We start from the raw sequence: 23,924 nt of genomic DNA on the forward strand, positions 1-23,924 counted from the left end.
TTTTTCATTACCTTTTATAGATGAGTAAAAGATTTTTCAACTAAAAGTTAGAAACAGTCATTTTTTTCTAAATTTTTCACCATATTTTATAATTTTTTTAATAGTAAATAATATGATACAATCAAAACAATGTCATCTAAAGAAAGCCCTTCTTGTCCTGAAAAAAACAATATCTAATGTGTGTGGGTTCAGTAAACGGGAAAGAAGAAAATTACAGCTAAACACAAGCAGCGCAGAAATGTTAAAAAGGCCATTGTCACAAAGGGTACAAAAAGTAAAATCAGCCTTTGTCTCGAAGGGGTTAAAGTCTCATGCTTCGGGAAAATAAAGCCTTTGCAGCTGGGAATACGTACAATTACTTAATGAAAACAAACTATAGTGTTAGTGCAGCAATTAATAAGCTACTAACTTACTATAAGAACTGAATCCTGTTTGATCCCCAGTGAAAGTTAAGATATGTGTATATAAACATCCAAAAGGTATATAGAAAGGAAGTACATTTAAGTTAGTGCCAGATTAGTTCATTTCAAATTTCAGGCTAGTTAAAGACAAGGGTAAACAATGTCTCCGACAGCAGCAGGACATGAACTGAGATATAGTGCATGGCTAATTTATTTTGCAGTTTGAAATCTGGAAATGTAATTCTTTGAATTTTTAGATCACTGTAAAAATCATCACATCATATGGATAGTAACTGATTCCAGTATTCTGTTTGCAAATGATGTAAAAAAAAACTTTGCCAAACAATTGAAGTTGTTTCCCTTAATTGTAAACTGTTTATGAGATCTCCTGGATTTAAAGCTAAATTATTATTGTAGACAATGTACATTTGGTATCCATATATACACAGTACTAGCTGCTTGCATGAAACTGAGAGACAAAGAAGTGGTTGTGAATATAAAATCTGTTATACACGCCAGTTTGTTTGAAAACAATATAAAATGTTTTTCTTTAATGTTCTCATCGCATAGAACTGCCTCTAAATACATATTTTTTTGTTCAAAGGCACACAAAAACAGTGTATTAAAAAGTGTATATATGTATATATATATATACAGCACTGTGCAAAAGTTTTGGGCTGATGTGAAAAATACTGTAGAGTAAGAATGCTTTCAAAGATAGACACGTAAATAGTTTATTTTTATCATTTAATAAAATGCAAATCAATATTTGGTGTGACTATCCTTTGCCTTGAAACCAACATCAATTCTCCTACACTTGCACACATTTAAAAAAACAAAAAAAACTCTGTGTTTAGGTTGTTCAAAACATCTTGGAGAACTATCCACAGTTCTGTGGATTTAGGGAGCCTCAGTTCCTTCACTCTCTCTTCATGTAATCGCAGACAGATGTTAAGGTCAGGTCAGGTATGGGGCCATACCCTCGCTTCCAGGGCTCATTGCTCTTCTTTATGCTAAACATAGTTCTTAATGACTTTAGCTGTATGTTTGGGATCATTGTCATGCCACAGAAAAATTCTGGGGCCATTCAGATACCTCCCTGATGGTATGGTATTTTGGATAAGTATCTGCCTGTGTCGAGGAGATTATCAATTCTAGCCTAATTCCCAAATCCATTTGCTGAAATGCTGCCCCAAATTTGCAATTAACTTCCACCATGCTTCACTGCAACCACATATTCTTGTGTAGCAAACAAACTGCCTTCTGCTACAGACAAATATTTCAAATTGTGACTCATCAGTCCAGAGCACCTGCTGACATTTTTCTGCACCCCAGTTCCTGTGTCTTCATGAATAGTATAAATATAGCTTTTGGCTTCAAGAAGACCATGAAGGTCCATGAAGGCCACTTCTGACCATACTTCTCAGGACATTAGATGGATGTACCAGGGTGCCACTGTTTTTGAGGTGTTAGTATCTTAAATTAGTGAGGTTATTAAATTAAATAAAAAAAATAACAGGCTAATTAATTACAAGATTCCATAATGTTTGTCTACAAGTCCATTGTGATTGTGGTCAAATATACTACAGTCAACAACTACAATCCAAGAAGGCATGGCTGCACTGTACAGATGGCCACTCTGTTGACTAGTTAATATTATCTTCATATCCCTGATTAAAATCTTACATATTTTCATGTTCTTCAAGTTCAACCTTAGTAGTTCTTGAGTAAGAAAGACATTAGTACAATAAGATCCAATCCCAAGCATCATTTGACTTGATGGTTATAATTAGACCTCATTGTGCCAAAGTATTTCTCTTTAAAAATCTTGAATTGAAAAATAATATTAAAGGACTTATAAGTTCACTATATGACCAAAAGTATATGAGCTATTTGGACATCCCTTTCCAAAACCATAGGCATTAATATGGAGCTGCCCCCCAAACTCAAAAATTTGAAGGGGTATTCATTCATATACTTTAATATGCATTATTTGATGGTGGAGCAATGCAGTGTCCCTTTAAACAGCTTTATTAGGCTAAGCGTCTGCAAGTTCGATGAAGCAAGGTTGCCCAAATGGTTGTAAAACAGGCAGATTCTTTTAATGGACTTGTTTTAAAAGCAGCCTTATAAAAAACCTTTGTCAGATATATATATATAATTATGACATCCTTATGATCTCACCAGCTAATCAATAAATTCACAGCATGTGTTGAAAAGGTTGACTCTCCACTAGACATGTGCAAACGGGCCAAAAACGTTTCAGACAAATTTTTCAGTTCATTTTTTGGCCTATTCGCTTTTGGGCAATGAATTACATTCCCTGCCCATTCGGTTCAGATAAATATTGGGGGGTACTTTTAATATCTTAAGAAGATAGAAGATGAAGAACAAGAAGATGCAGAAGTGGAAGATGAAGGGTAAGGCAGAGAAGTGAGGGAAACATTTAGAGAGCATGATTGACAGAGTGAGTGAGAGTGTGAGTGAATGGGCCTGTGAATTGCAGGCAGAAATTCTGAGCTTTTAGCTTTATTTTCGTCCTAATTTGCCAAATTTCAGTAAATTTTCAATTTGTATGAATCTAAATGCACAAGTCTATCCATTACTCATGAATAAGTAAAAATAGGCTTAACAACAAATGTTCTCAGGTGCTGATAGCTGATATCTAATATACTATAGCCATGTAGGACTAGGCATGGTAACCTCAACTCTACTCATTTATAGAAATGGATAGTTTGCTGAATCCCGATGGCAATCAGATTAGGAGACTCAACAAGCAGCTGTAAGTGTTTTTAACTGAAGAGATGAAATTGAAATGTTATATGGTGGAAGACTCATTGTATAAGGACATTATTCATGTCATATGCTGCTATTATTACCCTCTAAAGGCCAATCCATTCCTGCTAAGTTGCCAGTAACCATGGCGATCACTTGTTGGAATGTGAACAAGATTACCTTATGTTTTATATATACTGCATAAGAAAACTTCCGTGTCTATATACTTGGCTGCTTCTCCAATATCCCTGACAATGCCTGTTTTAAGCAAAAAAATATATATACACTGGTCACAAATGTAATGTTGCCTTCACATAACCAGATATTCAACCAAGTGAATCTTTTTTTAAAGCTACAGCTGCAATTTTCATTCATTTTATTTTTAATATCCAAAAACCTGTTTTTCTCACACTCTTCATCTTAGTTTTCCGTTTGACAAATTTCATTCTCACGTTTGTAGCATGGCAACGGTCTAAAATTCCCAGCGGTGCTAGATGAGTTTACAATGCGTGAGATGCTGAAGTTTACTTTTTGCACTACACAGAATTATATTAAACCCTGCCGGTGCTGTAGGGAACTTGTAAAAGTTTATAATCTTTTGTGCTCACAAAATATTTGTTCATACCATTCAAGTATTGTTGTATATTTTCTCCGTGCTTTTTAATGTTTTTATCTTTCTCTAGGTCTATATATATATATATATATATATATATATATATATATATATATATATATATATATATATATATATGTATATTTTTGGTCACTTAAGTTAAATTGTTGGTGACAACTATTTTAATTGAGTTACCCTCATCTATTGCACACAAGAAGTGACCAAAAATTATGATGAAGTCCAATAATAAATAAGACTTTGCAGATGTGTGAACTGAGAACAGAGGGATCAATAAGATCTACTTGCTGTAAGTCTTTGCATTATGATTGGACAATCCACTTTTCATGTTATGGCGGAGTAAGAATTGTGTGGCGCTGCCTCTTCGGTTATTGGCGGGTTGCTGGTATGAGTCTATAAAAAGCTTTTTGAGCAGGAAATGAAGGGTTTGCATAATAGCAAAAAATAATATTGCTTATGATCACAGTTCATCAGTACAGAATAGAAAAATGCTGATCTTGTGCAAATCCATAAATTGAAAATAGCAGGAGGTACCTAAGGACACATGAATGGTGCACTTGTACTGTATGAAATATATTCTATTGAAATAGAACCATGTTAGTAAGAGCTTGACTGGCTTTTGAATTGGATCTTGCCCAAGATAAGCCCATTCGAACATAAAACGCAGACAGTTCAATTACATAATTATGGAAAAGACCTACTGTCTCTGCAGGTAGATGATGATATCACATTTTGACATGGTACATTTGTACATTTGTACATTTGTTAAAATAGAACATAAGATACTAAAGTAATGGCACCAGATCTGCATCAGTTTTGCTTGATTAATGTGACCATGGTTTCACACAGTTTAAGCTTTTTTTCCTAGCAAGTAAGCACGTTCAATACATTTTTCATGAATATCCATGAGTTTATATTGACCACAGACACTGAATCAAACATCGGTATTATACTCAAAACAACCATCTAGCAATAAGTACGGGTTCTGTAATGATGGATTTTTTTTTTATATATGAGGGTAAAACTGGAAAAATACAAAAATTATAAAATTTGGAGCAAATGGGCCATTGGCTTCTAAAATGTAATTTATTTCCATTGAAAGTATAATTTCGTTATAAAAAAAGAGGTTAACAGCAAGCCTCGGGTAGTCAGGTGTTGGAATAAAGAATAATTTCGAACAATTGTTGGCATGGTGTCAATTGACACCAGATACTTAGGGCAGTGGATTAATGGACTTAACGGAAGTGTAATCAACAATTTTTGGGGTCAGCTGGCTGTTAAATGGCCTCATCTCATACAGTTGCAGATGAGGAATTTGGTGATTGCTTAGAGTGGCATGTATTTAAGAACAGCAGTGTGGCTGTCTAAAAAAAAGGGATAGGGAAGTTTAGCCACTTGGCTTGCATTAGAGGAGAAAACAGGGAGAAATAGATTTTGTATAGATTTTGCTGTCATTAGTTGGATAATGTATTAATCAGAGCAAAAGGTGAATGTTAGATCAAATGAGGCTAGAGGGAGATATGTATCTTGAAAATTACTTACTTAATGCTTCCTAGCATAATTTGTGGACATAAACCAAAATCATTGTGGTCATTATTCAGACACATAGACATTCCTTAAGAAGTATATGAAAGTGGACAAGGTTTACCATTTATTCAGAATTGCATTGAAAACTATTTGCAAAGCACAATAATTCCACCAAAATGGTAGCTTTAAATGTTGTTCTGGTGAGCAAATGGTCCAATTGCATAAAAATGCTGTCAGAAGACAATTATGATGCTACTGGGGACAGGGGTGCTGCTGGTTCCAGACTGACCGCTATAAGTACTACAAAGGAAAACAACTCAAACATGTGTATACACACTAACCAAATCTTTGCAGGGGAGTTGAACATTTCAATTCCAAGAATTCAGTATGCATTATTTGGGACAAATTCCTGTGGGATCCTTCTGCAAGAAGTAGTGGGAATGTATGGGGAACTAGACTATCACTACCTCAATGACCTTGGAAAATAATCCAACATATTATTAACAATACAGTATTCATTCTGCTTTGCTTAAGAAAGGTGCTGTCCAACCTACTCTGGTGAAGATAACTCATTCCTAGTACTGTTGAAGATCCAAACCCTTCACTGAAAGAAGACTTTACTCAACTAAACGATATATATATTTCTGTATTGTGGCCATAGAATTTGTTTTAAAAAAAAACTTGTTATTTTTATGCCATGAAACCTTAACAAGAAATAATAAACATATGTCTCTTAAAGTTTATTTGGTCCTTATGTAAAGTACTACAGTGTTCAATAAACATGTTGTCTAGGTAAAACATATTTCAATAGCTTTTAATGTTCTTCTCTTTCAGTCAGTTGGTGTTTGGTTCTTACGTTTGTAACTGATGTAGCTCCATCTGCTGGTTTAGTGATTCTGTTGCGTGGACCAATTGTATAGAAATGTGCAATTCATTAGAGATCCTAACGCTAACTAAAGTCAGTACATTCATACAGTACAAAACAAGTATTGTTTCTTACAATAAATATATATATAATGGATGCTCAAAAGTCGATGTAATTCCCCCTCCCTGCTTCTTTCTACACATTTAGTGAGTAAGAAACAACACCATTACGTTTACATTTTTGTTCAGCTTTGCAACCATTTTCCCCCTGGTTTGACGTTAGATCCAACTTGCTGAAGTAACAGGAGATCTGGAGACAGAGAGATTAGGGTTTCATGGGTGTGGAACAGTATTCACCTTGGTGTTTTGGGTGCATATATAGAAGTTGGGCGCACTGAGGTCATCAAATATTCACTTTTTTTTATAAACATAAATTTTGGCAATGACCAGCCAGCACTTATTTCTACTACTTTTCCATGAAATTACATTTATTTCAAACCTGTTGCTGCTGTAGTGCGTTGTATATGCAAATACAGGTTTTAAGAACTAGCCATGCTTAGTTTACCTCAATGATTGCTATTTCTGTGAAATTCAAGCAGGGTTCATTCCTGCCAGGTAACATGTATCGGTTAATACCACCAGGTGTTTTATGTGTGCGTGTAGGCCTTTAAGAACACATATTAATGCATTAGCCTCAGCTACTCTGGCTAACTGGGGCTATCTCAACCCTTATCATGGTCACACCACTTCTTGCCTTCTAGATGGGACAAGAGAGGTGGTTTACTGGTAGCCAGCACTGGGTAGTACCTAGGGGTGGCCATAAAGCCACATACAATGTCATGGTAATTAGTTGGTGTGTACACAATAGCTGACTCTTTCTAACCACACACATAGCAAAACAGTCAGGGCTCCTTCATTTTCCTATATTAATATATATATATATATATATATATATATATATATATATATATATATATATATATACAGTAAATAAGTTTATAAGTTACTTAACAATATGAATCAATCTCATAACTTATATTTTAGTAACTATATTCTGCAATTAAGGCAGCAACAAAAATTCCTTTCACTCGGTTTTCTAATTAACTACATATGATTAATTATACAGCTTAGCCATAATAGGCAATGCTGTGTTTACATAATTTGATCACAACCCCGAAGAAATGATAATGCCATTTTAAGATATATGAGAAATTCGATGAGAGCAACACTTTAAGAAAATACCCCAGACAAAATTGTTGGTACATGAGCGTACATTACAGTGTAATTTACAATCACACCAAAAATCCCCATCTTCAAGTCAAAATTGTATACATTCTTGAAGAATATGTCCAACAAACTCTAGATATTTTTTTCCTTGAACACACAACAGAAATATCTCACTTAGATTAAAAGAATAATTTTAGCTTCTCCTTTGTTCAATAAAGCAAAAATTACATGAGTCAAGATTTGTTTTGGCTTTAAATTTGGAAAGTTTATGATTTTCTTCCAATCTACAAGTATAAAGCACATTGGTGGACGTAGCAGAATATTAAATAAATCATAAGTAATCTCAATCAATTAAAGCACCTCTGACTCAAACTGGACTAAAAAATTAAAACTTATTTTACTAAAATTAACAGATAAGACAGATGTGCCCCATGCCTATTTTTTAGCTGTTGCAAAACCCCAAACCTTACTTTGTCCTTGTCTTTGTCTTATGTTGAGGATAACCACATTCCTACCCCATGCATGTTTGCATTCCTTCACTATATTAACATCTACCACTTCTTATGAAATGCTATTTCCACTTATTTACCACCCGTATTATGAATAAATAGAAAACACAAGGAATGTCCCAGAGCGCTCTCTCTCATCTTTGGACCCTTGTGAAATGTCATGTTGCAAGTTGCATAACTTAGGGAAAATTCAATTACATTTTTGTTTTTGCGCCAGAATGAAACCTAATTTGCGTCAGTTTCCTATAATATAGGTTAGCCATGTAAATACCTTAGATTTAATTAGGAGCTCTATGATTTACTGTTTTTAATTTTACTTCTGTGCTTTCCAGGCAGGCCCGGACTGGGACAAAAAATAGGCCTGGGCATTTCAGGCAGCCCATTTTTATGAAAAAACATATATGTACATACATATACATAATACTTGGTCATTCAACATGGGAAGCCTGAAGCCACAATTTAGTGCGACTAATCCTTGAAATAAATATTATAGAGTAAATAACACAATACCTTATCTTTTCCACTAAATTTTCAGGGCCTTGAATGTTTTGTCCCCTGAAGTCACTACAAATTCAGGAGGGCGTTTTATCTCTGGATAAGTAAAAATGAAATAGTTCCTACTGTAAATTAAGGATAACCCTACACACACACCAGGACAGGCTTTTCCACAATGACACCCAGACACACACACCAGGACAGGCTTTTCCACACCGACACCCAGACACACACACCAGAACAGGCTCTGCCACACCGACACCCAAACACACACACCAGGACAGGCTCTGCCACACCGACATTCAAACACACACACACACACCAGGACAGTTAAAAAAAGAAGAAATGGTTCAGCACTCAACTCCCAGGAAGCTGGGAGCTAGCAGGAAAAAGGGCAAAACAAAAGGCCCTGTTTGGCCGAAACGTTGCTTTTTTGTTTTGCTTTCTTTGAATAAAGTAACCTAAGGATTGGAAGCTGATTGGAGTGCTGGGGTTCTTTTCTATGTTCGTACACACACCAGGACAGGCTCTGCCACACCAGCACCCAAACACACACCCCAGGACAGGCTCTGCCACACTGATCCCCAAACACACACACTAGGACAGGCTCTGCCACACTGACACCCAGACACACACACCAGGACAGGCTCTGGACAGGCACACCGACACCCAAACACACACACACCAGGACAGGCTCTGTCACACCAACACCCAACACACACACCAGGACAGGCTCTGTCACACCAACACCCATACACACACACACCCCAGGACAGGCTCTGCTACACTGACACCCACAGACACACACCAGGACAGGCTCTGTCACACCAACACCCTTACACAAACACACCCCAGGACAGGCTCTGCTACACTGACACCCACAGACACACAGCAGGACAGGCTGTGCCACACCGACACCTACACACACACCAGGACAGGCTCTGCCACACCGACACCCAAACACACACACACACACACACACACACCAGGACAGGCTCTGCCACACCGACACCCAAACACACACACAACAGGACAGGCTCTGCCACACTGACACCCAATCACAAACACCAGGACAGGCTTTGCCACACTGACAGCCGCATCCGGAGGGTTTCCACGGACGGTTTCACTTAGCCTGCCTGTGGCATCTTTCCCCCATAACAGCCTGCCTGTGGCAACTTTGCCACCAAAACAGCCTGCCTGTGGCATCTTTGCCACCAAAACAGCCTGCCTGTTGCATCTTTGTCCCCCCTTACACATCCATGCGATCACACACACATATTCATTCACTCGTTCACAAATATTTATTCACTAATTCACAGATAATCATTCACTCATTGATACTCATTAATTCCCTCATTCAGATACTCATTAATTCCCTCATTCAGATACTCATTTACATATACTCATTCACAAACATTCATTCACTCACTCCTTCACAGATACTCATTAATTCACTCTTTCATTCAATCTCACATACTCCATACAGCCTCCCTCACCCCCTTACCTGAACTGATGATGTAAGCGCCGCTCGCAGACTTCCGCAGACCTGCACAGGCGAAGCAGACGCGCAGCAGGGGCATGTGACGTACGTGACGTACGTCACATGGCTCCGTTGGATTCCTGCGTCCCCCCTGGCGGTAAGTAGCGGGCCCGCTGCTAGAGTTGCGGGCCCCGTTGCAGTTGCTGCGGGCTTAAGGGGCAGGTGCCCCTTTTGCCCTGCGTTAAGGACGGCCGCATAGGCCCAGTCAGTCCTGTCCTGACTGGGCCTATTTTAAGGTAGGGGCCTGGAGCTGCAGCTCCATTAGCCCCTAAGTCAATCCAGCCCTGCCGCGGCCCGGGCTGGCCTGGCCCACCGGGCAAATGCCCGGTGTGCCCGATGGCCAGTCCGGGCCTGTTTCCAGGGCAAATACTGTTTTTTTGTCTTTTACATAAATCATAACAAATTATCAGGTATGCTTTGCTTTTGAGATCTGCAACAGTTAGTGTTTCTTATCATTAGGGTATCCATTATACTTAACATTTTAGAAAGCTTGTGTATACCTTATACTGAACTACATCTTTCTTTTTTTTTACTTGACTTACTTAAACACGATGTTCCACCTACATAATTTAACCCTTTTATGATTAAATGCAATGTTACTTTATTGTTAGTGCTGTTGAATACCCAAGAGTTCCTTCAGAGAATGCTTGCCATAGGACACACTAGGAGGTTCCTTGTAGGTTCTTGTCTTAGAAACTTCCAAAACTTTACTTTTCAGTGGTGTTTTTTTGAGCATAGGGTTACTGGCGCCCGGGTGCATGAATTCTTTGCTGCCCTCCCCAATAACTAGCACGCACAAATTCATTCCAAGATTCTTACTCTAACACCATATGCTAACACCCATACACTCACTCTAACACCATGTACTAACACAATCACTCAGTATAACACATACACTCATTCTAACATCACACACACCCTCTAACACAATATGCTAATATCCACACAAATTATCTTACATACATTAACACATACACACACTCTATCATCATATGGTAACCGACATCCACACTCTAACACCATAAGTTAACATATAACACCATACACTAATATGCACAATTACTCTAGCACTGTAAGCTAACACACTCACTGTAACATCAATAAACACTCACTCTTGCACCATAAACTTACAAAAACTCACTCATTCTACCACCATACACTAAAACATACTCTAACACACACACTAACATATACTCTCATTCACCTTGGGGGAAAAAAATTCTTCAGTGGCAGCTTTGGCTTTTTGAACTACACTACTGTCACATGGTCACACAATATGCTATCTGCTGAACACCACCATGAGAGGGGCATCTGAGTTTTCAAGAGAATATCTCCTTTAGCACTTGCTTAGGACGAGTGAAACCCATATATAGATATTAGCACAAAAAATAAGAATGGTGAAAGATTCATAGCTTCCCCTATGGTAATATACCCTGTGGTATATCTTGATTATTTTACCATTACTGGGGAATATCTTCAGCAGCATATTAGACTAATCTCACTTATAACACCATTCAAAATCTGAAATTAATAAATACAGGTTCACAGTTTTTAAACAATAGATCACATACTTTGGCTCGATGTGGAACCTATGTGGCTAATTGATATGGAAAGTAAGTAATCTGGAGGGAGTTGTTCCATGGTTGTTCCGCTAGATTTTTGGGTGTTCCTATGCCCATGCTACTACTACTCAGTTTTTGCAGCTGAGAAGCATACACAAATCTCTTGGGAAAGATATTGATGTCCATTCTAAATCATGCCCAAAAGGGCCTGTATCACTACTAGCATGTAGTAGTGAAGCAAATTTGATGTTTCTACCACACAGTAAAGACTCTGCTAAACTGTTTTGTTTAACAACGCAGGTCTTACTCTTCCTACATCTACACATCTCTACTGACATTGCAGTCTTATGTCTTTATTTCCACTGACTTAAATAAAATACTCTTATTTTCCATTTTTGGTATTGTATTGTTTTTTTTCCCCGTCTTTAGCCATTCCGCTGATCTGTTTATGCTCTAACAGCTGCCAGAAGTTGTTTTTCTTATGTATTTTTCCGATAATCATTAACTATTTTCACAGAAGCACTGTTGACCATGTTTGTGTTCAATTGTTTAAAAGCAGAACAATCTGTACAACGTTATACAAACCTATATGAAAAGGCTGCATTGCTTGTATAGCAATCATCTCTCACACATATTTTTATTTACTTTCCTTGATCGCAGTAAAATGTTTTAATGCAATTTGTGTGTTTTACTGTTCCTTTTTTCACAATGCTAAAAAAAAAAGCTTACAAAAAAATCCCTTAATGCCAGTGTGTGTCTTTCTTTACATGTATCATTGCTATATTCTCCATGCTAGAAAGCTCCAATGATTGTAGCAGACAGTGTGCAGACATTGTTGCCAAGATGGAGAGGTAGTGCAGTATGGCATATGAATGTGCCTGTAGCAGTAGTGGTGATAGTAGCAGCAGATGCTTGCTGCAGCACTATGGAAGGAGCAGGCTTTGCCCTTGCCTGGGGATCACGTGTTTAGGACCAGGCTCAGCTCTAGACAGGCAGGGAAGAGAGAGGCACAGATTGTCTGTAGAGAGAGGAGGCAGCGCTGCAGGGACTGGGCTGCCACACACTTCTTATTCACATCAACTTTTTTTTAAAACTCTACTTATTCTTCTTTTCCCTTTTTTCTGATCCCTCCAGAGGATTATATTCCCCTTCATTTTCACAATAAAGAGAAAAAGGAGAGGGGAGGGAAAAAAAATCTATATGCTATTAGAATAATAAAACAGAGCACGCACCTGATCTATTCGCTGGGAAGCGACAGACAACAAGCAGAAGAAATCCAGATGTGAATGGAATTGTTAGAGGGGTTTCCCCCCTTGTTTGTCTGCATTTAGTATAATAAGAGAGAAAGACAGGATACAGCTTTTTCTACAGCAGAGGAGATTTTTTTTTGGAGGGGGGATCAGCACTTAACTACAAGAGTCCGCCAGGTCATCTGGACCTTCAAAAAAACAACCTTTGAAATAAATCTGAATTGCAGACACTTGAGGACCTGAGCAGCGTCTGAAGAGCCTTTTTTCTGCTTCTCTCTTTCATCCAACAACAGAAGACACGTCTTGATTAGCGCTGTGGAGCAGGACTCTATACATGTGCATGGTGAGCTGAAGTAAGGGGAGATGGGTGCCAGCAGGGTGTGTGCCCCCGGATGCAGGAGGAGATGGGTGAGAGTGAGCGGGTGCTGTCGCCCACTGGTGCCCCTGCGCCCCATGCAGCTTCTCCTGCTGTTGCTGTGCGCTGGTTGTTGCTGCAGGGCTCAGGTGTACAACCTCAGCCTGGCGGTGGATGAGGGGCTACCTCCAGGTACCCTAGTAGGTGATATCCGAGCCGGCCTGCCAGAGGGGAGCCCTGGAGAAGGCTTTTTCTTATCAGAAGAGGACGGAGAGTCCCCGGTACTGAGAGACTTCCAGGTGGACTCAGAGACCGGCATTGTGAGGACACTACGAGCCCTGGACAGGGAGAGGAGGGAGCACTACAGTTTTGTGGCTGCCACCCTGCAAGGGGAGGTGGTCCAGGTGGAGATCCGAGTGAGAGACGTGAATGATCACTCGCCCACCTTCCCAGTGCGCTCCCTGCAGCTGCAAGTCTCCGAGCTCACGCCCCCGGGCACCTCGTTCAGACTGCCTGCTGCCTGGGATCCGGACACCGGAGACCACGGACTCAGGGGCTACTCGCTGTTCAGGGGCAACAGGGGGACAGCATTTGTCATCAGGTATGGGGAGAACAAGTATGGGTCTGCTGAGCGGACTGGGGGCTTTGGCGAGGATAGGAGAGACTGGGGAGCCTTTGGGGAAAGTAGAGAAGAGGTACACAGAAGTCATGAAAGTGCGGAAGAAACGTGGGAAGACAGGGTACATTTGGGGGATATTGGTGGGAAAGGCAGTCTGGGGGAATGGGGGGGCGAAGATGGGATTGCAAATGGAACTGAAGCCCAAGGGTTGGAGCTGGGTAAAACAGGATCAAGTTCAGGGGTTGTTTCTTTTAGTGAAGGGGCAGAGGAAACAAGAGCAAATGGAGGGATTATTGGGGAAAATGACACGGAGAAATTGGAGGTGGTAACTGGAAATGCTAAGGTTCAATACCCTGAGACAGATGCTGAATGGCAGGATTTTGTCCTAGATGGACAGGAACATGAGTTTGGCACAGACTTAATGGACCATACCTATGGGACATTTGGAGATAATGAGGGGCAGGGGCACAGCCGGGGTTCACATGAAGAGGTGCAGGCAGAAGGAGTAAGGCGTGATTCTGCTCTATATCCCCTAGATCTTGTTTTGGTACAATGGTTAGACCGAGAGGACCAAGATAGTTATCAGCTAGTGATGGAGGCTTTTGATGGAGGCCATCCCCCAAGAACAGGAAAACTTATGATTGACATTATGGTGATGGATGCTAATGACAATCCTCCATCCTTTGACCAGGTAGAATATCAGGCATGGGTGTGGGAGAATACACCAGTGGGTACATCTATATGCACAGTTCATGCCATTGATCCAGATCTTGACAGTAATGGGGAGGTGAGTTACAGTCTCCGTTCTGGGGATGAATACTTCACAGTAGATAAAGACAGTGGGGTGGTAAGGGTAAGTCGAACCTTGGACAGGGAACAAAGGGATTTCCATCAGTTGGTGGTCCAGGCCAGAGATGGGGGAAACCAGCCTGAGATGTCCAGCGTTCTACTCACTGTTAGGGTTTTAGATGTTAATGATAACAATCCTTATATACAGATCACCCTACTCACAGAAAGTGGGCGACCAGAGGTATCCGAAGGTGCCCACATTGGTGAGTATCTAGCCAGAATTTCTGTGTCAGACCCTGACTTGGCGTCTGAAGAGAAACAGAGGGAAAATAGTGAACTAGAAATGCAAGAGGGTACAGGAAAGGTTATAGAGAGAAATGTGATGGAGAAAGAAAGTGTACAGAGATGGCAAGGTAACAGAGGTACCATGCAAGATGGAACAATAATCAAAAACAAACATAAAGAGGACACTATAAATATAGGAACCGGGGAAAGTCAAGGATATGTTGATATGGCAGATACAGTGGGTGTGAGTGGTCCCAGATCACATACGGAGGCAGTTTCTAAAACAGATGAAAAGGAACTGCAAAGCTCTGTGGGATATGGAGGGAGCCACAATCATAATGTATCTAGTAGACATAGGGAAGCAAATCACCATGTACCCAGCCGAGTAGGGGAACAACAGCATGTCTCTGTAACTCTGGAGGGTGGTGAGAGTTTTTTTTCTCTTCGTCCTGTTGGATCCCAGCTTTTTTTCCTATGTGTGGAGGCTCCATTGGATCGTGAGATGAAAGATCTCTATGAGCTACTGATAATTGCCAAAGACTCAGGTTCCCCTCCTTTACAAAGCCAAAAAGTACTGCGTTTGAGGATCACAGATTTAAATGATCATCCTCCCATCTTTAATCAGCCTGAGGGATACCAGGCCTCCATTTCAGAAGCTGCCTCTCCTGGCACAGCTGTGCTTAAACTGAGTACCCAGGACTTGGATGAGGAAGGCCCAAACTCCAGTGTTACATACACTCTGAAATCCAGCCCCTATTCCCTAGTCTTCTCACTTAACCCACATACTGGGGTCCTTAGTACCAATGGACCTTTGGATCATGAAGAAGAATCTGTGCTGCACTTGCTGGTAGTGGCAACAGACCATGGTAGCCCTCCTCTTTCTTCAAGTGCTCAAGTTATAATCATGGTGGAGGATGTCAATGACAATGAGCCTGTATTTTTGCAGCAGTTTTATAATGTTACCTTGCAGGAGCATACATATTTAGGACATTGCTTTCTCCAGGTAAGTCACAGGCATTCCATGCTTTTCTACCTTTATTGATTTTCTATAGTTGCTAGATGTCACAGAGGGAAGCTATATTGCTGGAAAATTAATATGTGAGTCACAATGTACCAAGAATCTTTTTTAGCTGTGTATTTGCATTGCAACCAATTTGAATGAGCCATCGTTCAGTGGTAAGCATATCAATGTTGTATTCACATAGGAACACTTTGGTTTTAATATTCTCAATAATATAAGTCTCAAAATGATCTAGGATTTGCTAACATTGCCCAATATGCATTCAATGGAAGCCTATAGAGGAGTCCAGAAAGGATCTGGTCTAGTATAAATACTGAAAAATAGGGCTTTTTCTTTTAACTAGTGTTTGGACCCAGAGTCATGAACTGAACACAGGTGTTGCACCAGCATCACTTTTTTATTTTTTTAAAGAAATTTGGCAGGGCTTCATTGTTAACTACACATGATGTAAAATACAAGTGCACATGTCTGGACAATCATATGGTCATATAGATTGGCATCATATTAAGTGTTTCACTTAAGGCCCCAGAATTTCAAAGATGCATAATAATTATGCAGAAACATTTCATCATCCATATAACCCTGTATTTATGTGTATTTGGCATGAAGGTTTAGCTTTTTAGACTGATTACTCTATTAATCCAAAGCCATGCCTTGCTAGTGTCTTAGCTATAATATGGTTGTAATGGGAAGCCACAGTACAAACACACAATTGTATCTATCCTACAGTCTGTTAAACTATGGAAACAATTACACAGATAATTACTTATATTTGCATTGGAACATTTGAAATGATGCCTATGATGTATCAAATGTTTTCTGCAACAGGTGACATCAGAGAAATAATTGCAGGTACTTTAAGGTAGCACTCTTAATTTATCTTTCACATAAAGGTCATAGAGGTTCCAGTGCCATTAAACTGTTCTGTTCTTCCTGGCTCAATGCTCCAAATCATAAAAGCCGTGAAATGTCATTGTCAAAAGGGAAAGGCAGATTCTGCTATAAGAATACTCATGTTATGTGCCTTCATTTTGACCTTCTGTTCAATAGTGAGGCATATGGCTAGTGTTAAAGACTGAGCAACTGGAAGTCATCTGATGTGTAATCACAAAAGTCTGTAACAGTTACAGTGCCCAAAAATATTTAAATGTCAAAAGATGCTTTCCCAGTTTATGACACAGCCTTTCAAATATTCTATGCACTTTAACGTCCCTTTATTCTGTAACACTTTGTAAAGGTATTTGAATAGTTCTTGAAAATTGTTTTTATATGTCATGTGAATCACTAGAAATGTAAACCTTGTGTTCTGGTAAAACAAATGATTCTCAGTTATAACCACTCCTCCCCTAAAATCTTAATTGTATTTCAATTGTATATCGAAGAAGTCTTTCCAAAAATTAGCTTTTTGAGATATTTGTGCTTTCGCTTCTGGGATAAGATGTGGTATCTTTCCACTCTATGTCTTTAAAGCTTATAGCTCATTTTACTGCATCCTATGGCATAGTCAGAGATTTTATTTTGTAACCAACCAATTGAACAGCTGCATAAGGGGTCCTGATTGCCTTAAAGAGCATTCCACTCCCAGTTTTGTGGCCCAGGGACTTTGCCCCCATCCGGACCTAACACCCAAGGTCTAATCACATTACCTGCAGTGCGCTGTAGCACAGAAAATGCAAACTGATGACAAGCACATAATTTAATGCTTCCCTACGTGTTCATTGACATTAACTCATTGCTATGTTACTTTGTACGGCAAGTTCTGTATTATGAGAAATGTTGAATCATACACAGCGAATTGTTGACAAGAATATTTTGCTGCACTCTTAGAGTGGTTGGACATGCTCTACTGCCTTTGTACATTGTTATGATACATGGACCATGCAAGTTGTTAACATTGATCTAAAGGTACTGAAAGCACTACTTTTTGATGTTGATATAAGTCAAAGAAGTATACAACATACTAAGCTACAAATACTTTCTAATAAGCTCATTCTTTACATTAATCATACACAGTATATGTTTATAGTGGCTGAAGACAGATAATAAGTAAAAAAAAACCTGTTCACTTAAACTGCAAGATATTGGTTAGATTTTCTATTTCAACCTATATATTATTAAATAAGTAACATATTGTGAATGCTATATTAACTTTCTAGCTCTTTTATGCAATTTGGCTATAACAGTATTACCCCTTTACATGATGGAGAACTAAGAAATGTACCACAGTATTAGGCCATAAGAGACATCCCTGAAAGACCCTTAATAACGTACTTCCTCATCAGCAGAGAGATACAGAAATCACACTAAGTCTCACATCACTTACACATTTATGCTCACACACATACACATCTATGCTCACACACGCACTTACACATACACATCCACTTGTTTTAAGTGCTAACCTTAGTATGTCATGCTGGTTAGTATTGCTTCAGACCTGAAGAAAGGGGAAAACTCTTGAAAGCTTGTCTTTTAAATATCATGCTAGTCCAATAAAAAAGGTATCACTGCATACTGCTGAATGCAGAACCTGCATATTTCATTGTGTTCTATTTTATACTTCGCTTTGCTGTGGACAATAGTGCAATTGTTCGAATATAAGCAGGCAGAAAAAACACTTATTTTGCCTTCTTTTTCTTATTTCTGCCAGAGTTGACAATTTGGTCAATTTATTAATAAAGACTAGGAAACCTAACACTCATTCTAGCGGTTTTGATAATGGTTCTTCTCAGGAATCCTTTATTGGGTTTTTTTTGCTTCTTTTTACGTCTGTTGAGGTCGATATGTGATTTGCAAGCACTTGAAAAAATCCACGTGTATAGGTATAGCATTGTTTATGCTTGCTGATTTTAATACTTGGCAATGGAAAATGGCTGGTAAAACAGGAGCTAAAATAGTGAACTTTCCTATACCCCAGTTTTCTGCTGCTTTCTGGACTCCAGCTTCTCCTCTGATATGCATGTGCCTTATATATATATATATACACACGTTATTATAAAATTAGTTATTTGACACAACATATTAAACACGCTTATTAAATGTACTGTAGAATCTCTGATCCTCTGATCTCCCCTGACTGGTCTACAATGTTGTGAAATCAATATCACAGACCTCTGTTGCAGTTCTCAGGTGGCCACCTTGCAAGCGCTGGGGTATTAGGTGGTCAAATGTGTAGTAAATGGGTTGTCAACACTTCTTCTAATGAACCAGCCTGGATCATGGAAATCTTGAAGGTGATGTCTTATTAGTGGGGAACTTCTGGGATTGGTTCTGCAATTTATTATTTTTATTTTATATTACAACAGGTCTCATTGCTAAGATATGTGTTTTTTGCAGATGATACAAGGGCCTGCAATAGGGTAGACAACAGAGAAGAGGCAGTTAGGAGTAATCATTTCTGAGGACTTAAATGTAGGCAGGTACCACAGTGATGAGAAAATAGGGTGCTAGGATGTATTTTTAGAGGAATTAGTAGTAGGAAGGTGGATGTCGTTAGGCATTTGTCAAACCTCACCAAGAGTATTGTGTATTACAAAAGAGGAGAAATGTATGGATGAGAAGCCATAGTCTAAAACTAGTGGGACAAAGACTTGAAAGTTTTACTAGAAGATTGTGGCTAAGTAGAACCCATTTGGTGGATACTACAGTGATTGAATTTAAACATGCATGAGATAGGAATATGTTTACCTTGCATCTAAGCAAGACCAAGGACAGGTTTAGCTTTGAGTCTTAAGAGGAAAAATAATAGGCAGACTGGATGTACAGAATAGTTCTCATTTATCATCTAATTCTATTTTTATTTCTCTCTATGGACCGTACAATGCAGGATACAGTGTGTTTCCCTCTGTTTAGTGTGCTTAAAATTATAGCCACTTTTGTTTTACTGTGGTTTTTATTTATATTAAACACAATATTTATGTAAAATGTTTTAGTATGTTGAGAATGATAAACATATATGGAATTCTACATGCTACTTTATGGTGTGATAAGAAATGATTCATTGCACTTGGGTTGACATGGGGTGACAGTGGTGGAAATCAAGGAAACCAAATAGCACCAAAACACATACAAGAAGTACAGTATTTTTCTTTAATAAATCCAATGACAGGCGCATCGTCGAGATAGGGCTTGTGAAGGAACACCAAACATTTACCCCGCTGTGAACCCAAATAATGGAGACCACACAGATATGATGGAAAATAATTGTCCACAGCTTTATTATAAACCATAACAGAATAAATATATATTAACATATATATATATGATAAAGATATATACAACATACTAAACAATAAGTCCACAACAAATAACACAATATAACCTTCACATATTCCCCACATATCAACACATAGACAATGACCCCCAAATTATAACATATACTGGTATAGTGAGGTGCACACTAACACCAAACCAACCGAGATACCCCTACCACCCCAGGTTCTGAGCCACAGACCAGCTCCAAACCTAACAAAACAAACCAACCATACCAACCAGACAACCATAACCAACCAAAACATCCCCATTCTACCCCCCACCTAACCAATCCAGCCCCGCCGCTGTGACCAAGCGAAGCCGAAAAGGAAAAAATTGAAAAACGGAGGGAGGGTGGGACAAAAACAGGTAAGTTGCTCAAATTAATTGTGACAGGATCTAAAATGTCCGCCCATTTATACCTTTCACTAAAAAACCCCACCCATCAGAACTACCACCAATCATAACCATTAAAACCCCTAGGGCCCTCCTCCTAGCTCTGTCAAGGCCTGTTCCGCTAAACTGCGCAGCTCCTCTGGCTACATCAGTGGGGCCTGGATTAAAACAAAATCGTAGGCGTAATACTTGTGTGCAGTGTGGTAAACTGTGTCAAAGATTTCAGATTACAGTTCTTTGGTATTTAACTGGTTAAAAGAAGTAAAATACATGTTGGGAAGATACTTTACTATATTCCTATAATTTGAGGTTATTGATATGGTTTTCCTGAGTCCAAAGGCTGGTTGATTAAGTCCTGCTTCATGATCCAAATGATTTTTTTTTTTTTAAAAGGATTGAATGTCTCCAGTGGGAAATATAGGTTTATTTCTAGTTGTTTGTATACATCATATTTTAATAAAGTTTAATAAAGTCTAGCCAAAGTAACTTTATTGTATTATTTTTTCAGCCTATTTGTGTTGAAGCTATTCGTTGTAATGATTAAATGTTTTGTTGGAAAGAAGCTAATTATAGCCATTAGTAATGCTTTCAACTAAACAAAATACAAGTAACGTAATGCAAGCCAGCTAATTATTACTGACTATTTCTTAAATACTTCTGTCACGATGGCCAAAATTACTTTGATGTCAGAATTTGTAATATATTCTTACCATTTTTCTTTTGAATGCAGTGAATGCTAAGAGATGAAAGAGTTTTTAACCCTGAACTCATACTTTCTGTTTGTGCTTCAACAGATGCAAATCCTCAAGGGGGATAACGGAGGAAAAAGGATTCATTATCTAATATCTATACAGTTTCCATTTATTTGACGTAGTGTAAAGGGTCAGCCTGCAGGGGGCATATGGTTTGGTTATCTTGGCACACGCAACATTTTTGTTTGTATGTGCATGTAGTAAATGTATAAATAATATCCTGCTATAAAAATATACATTAAGAAAACTTACAAAGGGATCAAGGAGTAGTTGTATGATGGGAATTGTTTTTCCAAAGTCAACGCACCATTAGAACTAAAGTAAACAATTATGTTAGACATAATTTCCTGGATGAGGTGTCTAGGCTTTCTTTATGTAATTCTATTAAATAATCTATGAAAACTCGCATTTCATTGTTGCATTTCCCCTTTCTTAGGACTTAGAGGAGTGGTGACTATTTCACACAAGCAGAAAGTACCGTAACATGGCTTTGATGCAGTTTTCCTTAAATTTTCATTCTAAATTAAGCATGGATAATATATCTGTGCATGTTACACCCAAGATCTTACAGGACCAACAAATATATCTAAGGTTACTAGATGGCTACTTTTGTCAGGGATGCTTATATAAATGAAGGATAAATGGCAGCACTGATTTTAATGCAATATATACTATATATATATATATATATATATATATATTATAGTAGTTATCTTCTCACCCTAGTGAGAAAATGGATTTTGTCATACTAGCTCAAAAGATTCAAAAATTTCAGATTCAAAAGGAGACAGTAACATAACAAATGGGAACATTAACCTGTGACAAAATGCAAGTGACTTTATAATCAAAATATAATTATTTATGTAGAATATTAAGACATAGGCAGAAGAACATTTCTAAACCCGGTTACTGCTGTCTTTTATACACACTTAGAGGTTATAGAGCTGTAGAACACTGATACACTTACAGTAAACATTATGAGCTCTTGTAAACGAGGGCTAAGGATCCAAAAAAGACTAACCTCTAAATAGGGGCCTCTAATGGTCATGAATAAACTTGTGGACTTTAAGAACATGACGTTACAACGTCTCTTTCTAGCGGCCTAAACATTATGTATTGTTTTTGTTTGTTTGTAAATGATATTACTTTTTTTACTGCTCGTAATATTTAGGAACATTGACTAATGTGGGGACTGAATCCTAATTATAACCAGCACAGCAGCCTCGTCTGATGAAAAACACCATTAGAAAGTTGAAATATTTGAATGGGAGCACACATGTTGGTCCATTGCTTGGGTTCAGTAAAACATAATAACATTAGGTTTATTTTCACAAAGATGAAAAAATGTGCTCACTAAAAACATTTATTTTCCAGTCTCATTTACTGGATGTGAGCATATAGCAGTCATTTTAAGTACCAAAATGCAAACGTGTTTGTAATCTTTAGACTAATTAATCATGTTAAAGGAAACATGTTTAATTGTTTTCCTCTGTACCATTAATATTGTTTTTATTATGTACATGTCCCCTGGTTCGTTTGGTCATGGCCTAATTGCAACATATATAATGTGTACCTGCTTTGTTCACGTTTATGGCAAGATATTTAAAGATGTGTCAAGTCTCGCCTTTCTCCATATAGTTCACCCCCACTCCCAAGTCTTCAAAAGGGGGTCTACTATGAAAAATGCATGTAACCGTTATCTTTCATTGGTTTTTAGAGTGACCCAAAATGAGGTGATTCTTATACAGTATATGTATCATCAAATGGTTTTGGTAAGAACACCCAGGTTTTATTAGCAACATTCAGGAGTAAGACCTGAATGGCTTATTATAGCGTAGTGAGAGATTAAGTCATTTTAAAGAAGGATATAAATATTGTCATCTCTGGTGCCTGTATTATCTTTTATAAGCATCCCTGTTAAAGGAGATATCTTTTCACTGCAGTTGGGCTCAAAAGTTTGCCTGTGTTCTAAAAATTAGATTTTCTGGATAAGACCATCTGCCGCCAGTCACATTAGGTGGGTCATGGCTATGCCTGGGAACTCTCTTGGTTTGACCTAAAGTGACGTCTCTGAGGTAACCACTGCTCCCACCACTGAGGTAACCAGGTCTTCAGGTTACTTTCCTCTCACTCCTGTCTGGGAAGCAGTGTTTAACCATGCCCAGGGACGTAACTAGAAGACTCAGGGCCCCGGTGCGAGAATCTGTTAAGGGCCCCCTAATGAACCAACTCCCCCAGATAAGCGAGAGCTCCAGGTAGCCTAACCTGTGAAGTTTCTAGGTATATAAATGATGTTTATATCAGGTGACATGAAGTTTATGAAGTCGCGTGATGTGGAGAAGTTCTGACATTACTTCAAAATTGCGATAACCTTTGTAAAAGGTTGACAAATCACAATTTATTTGAGAATACTGCCCTTGGAAAAAAACTTCTTTACAGTTTTTAACAGAAAAGCAATCTAACCTTCAATAAATTACAGCTTGATAAAACCTCATATCTTAGATTTAACAGTTTTACAAATATATAGGTTGTGCCTGACTTTACGTAGGATAAGACAGCCATAGCAGTGAGTCTAAAATACATAATAAAATAATACAATTTGAAAATGTTAAATCTAAAAAGATGCGCATTGGAGAAATATGTAGAACTATGAACCCATGGGACCACATGGAAAA

The 23,924-nt window shown here is 38.4% G+C and overlaps 1 protein-coding gene across 1 annotated transcript in view; it reads left to right on the plus strand.

Annotated features, from left to right (window-relative positions):
* The window catches only part of LOC149287379 (protocadherin-23-like), a 143,692-nt gene that overhangs the window by 11,025 nt on the left and 108,743 nt on the right, over positions 1-23,924 (plus strand). Inside the window, exons 2-3 of the mRNA XM_089492889.1 lie at positions 12,328-12,382; positions 13,279-15,832. Of these exons, the coding sequence (XP_089349015.1) occupies positions 12,328-12,382; positions 13,279-15,832 (2,609 nt within the window). The remainder of the gene's footprint in view (positions 1-12,327; positions 12,383-13,278; positions 15,833-23,924) is intronic.

The sequence above is a fragment of the Sceloporus occidentalis genome, unplaced genomic scaffold, assembly GCF_023333645.1.
Source record: "Sceloporus occidentalis isolate IW3139 unplaced genomic scaffold, rSceOcc1.0.p SCAF_61, whole genome shotgun sequence".
Classification (NCBI taxonomy): domain Eukaryota; kingdom Metazoa; phylum Chordata; class Lepidosauria; order Squamata; family Phrynosomatidae; genus Sceloporus; species Sceloporus occidentalis.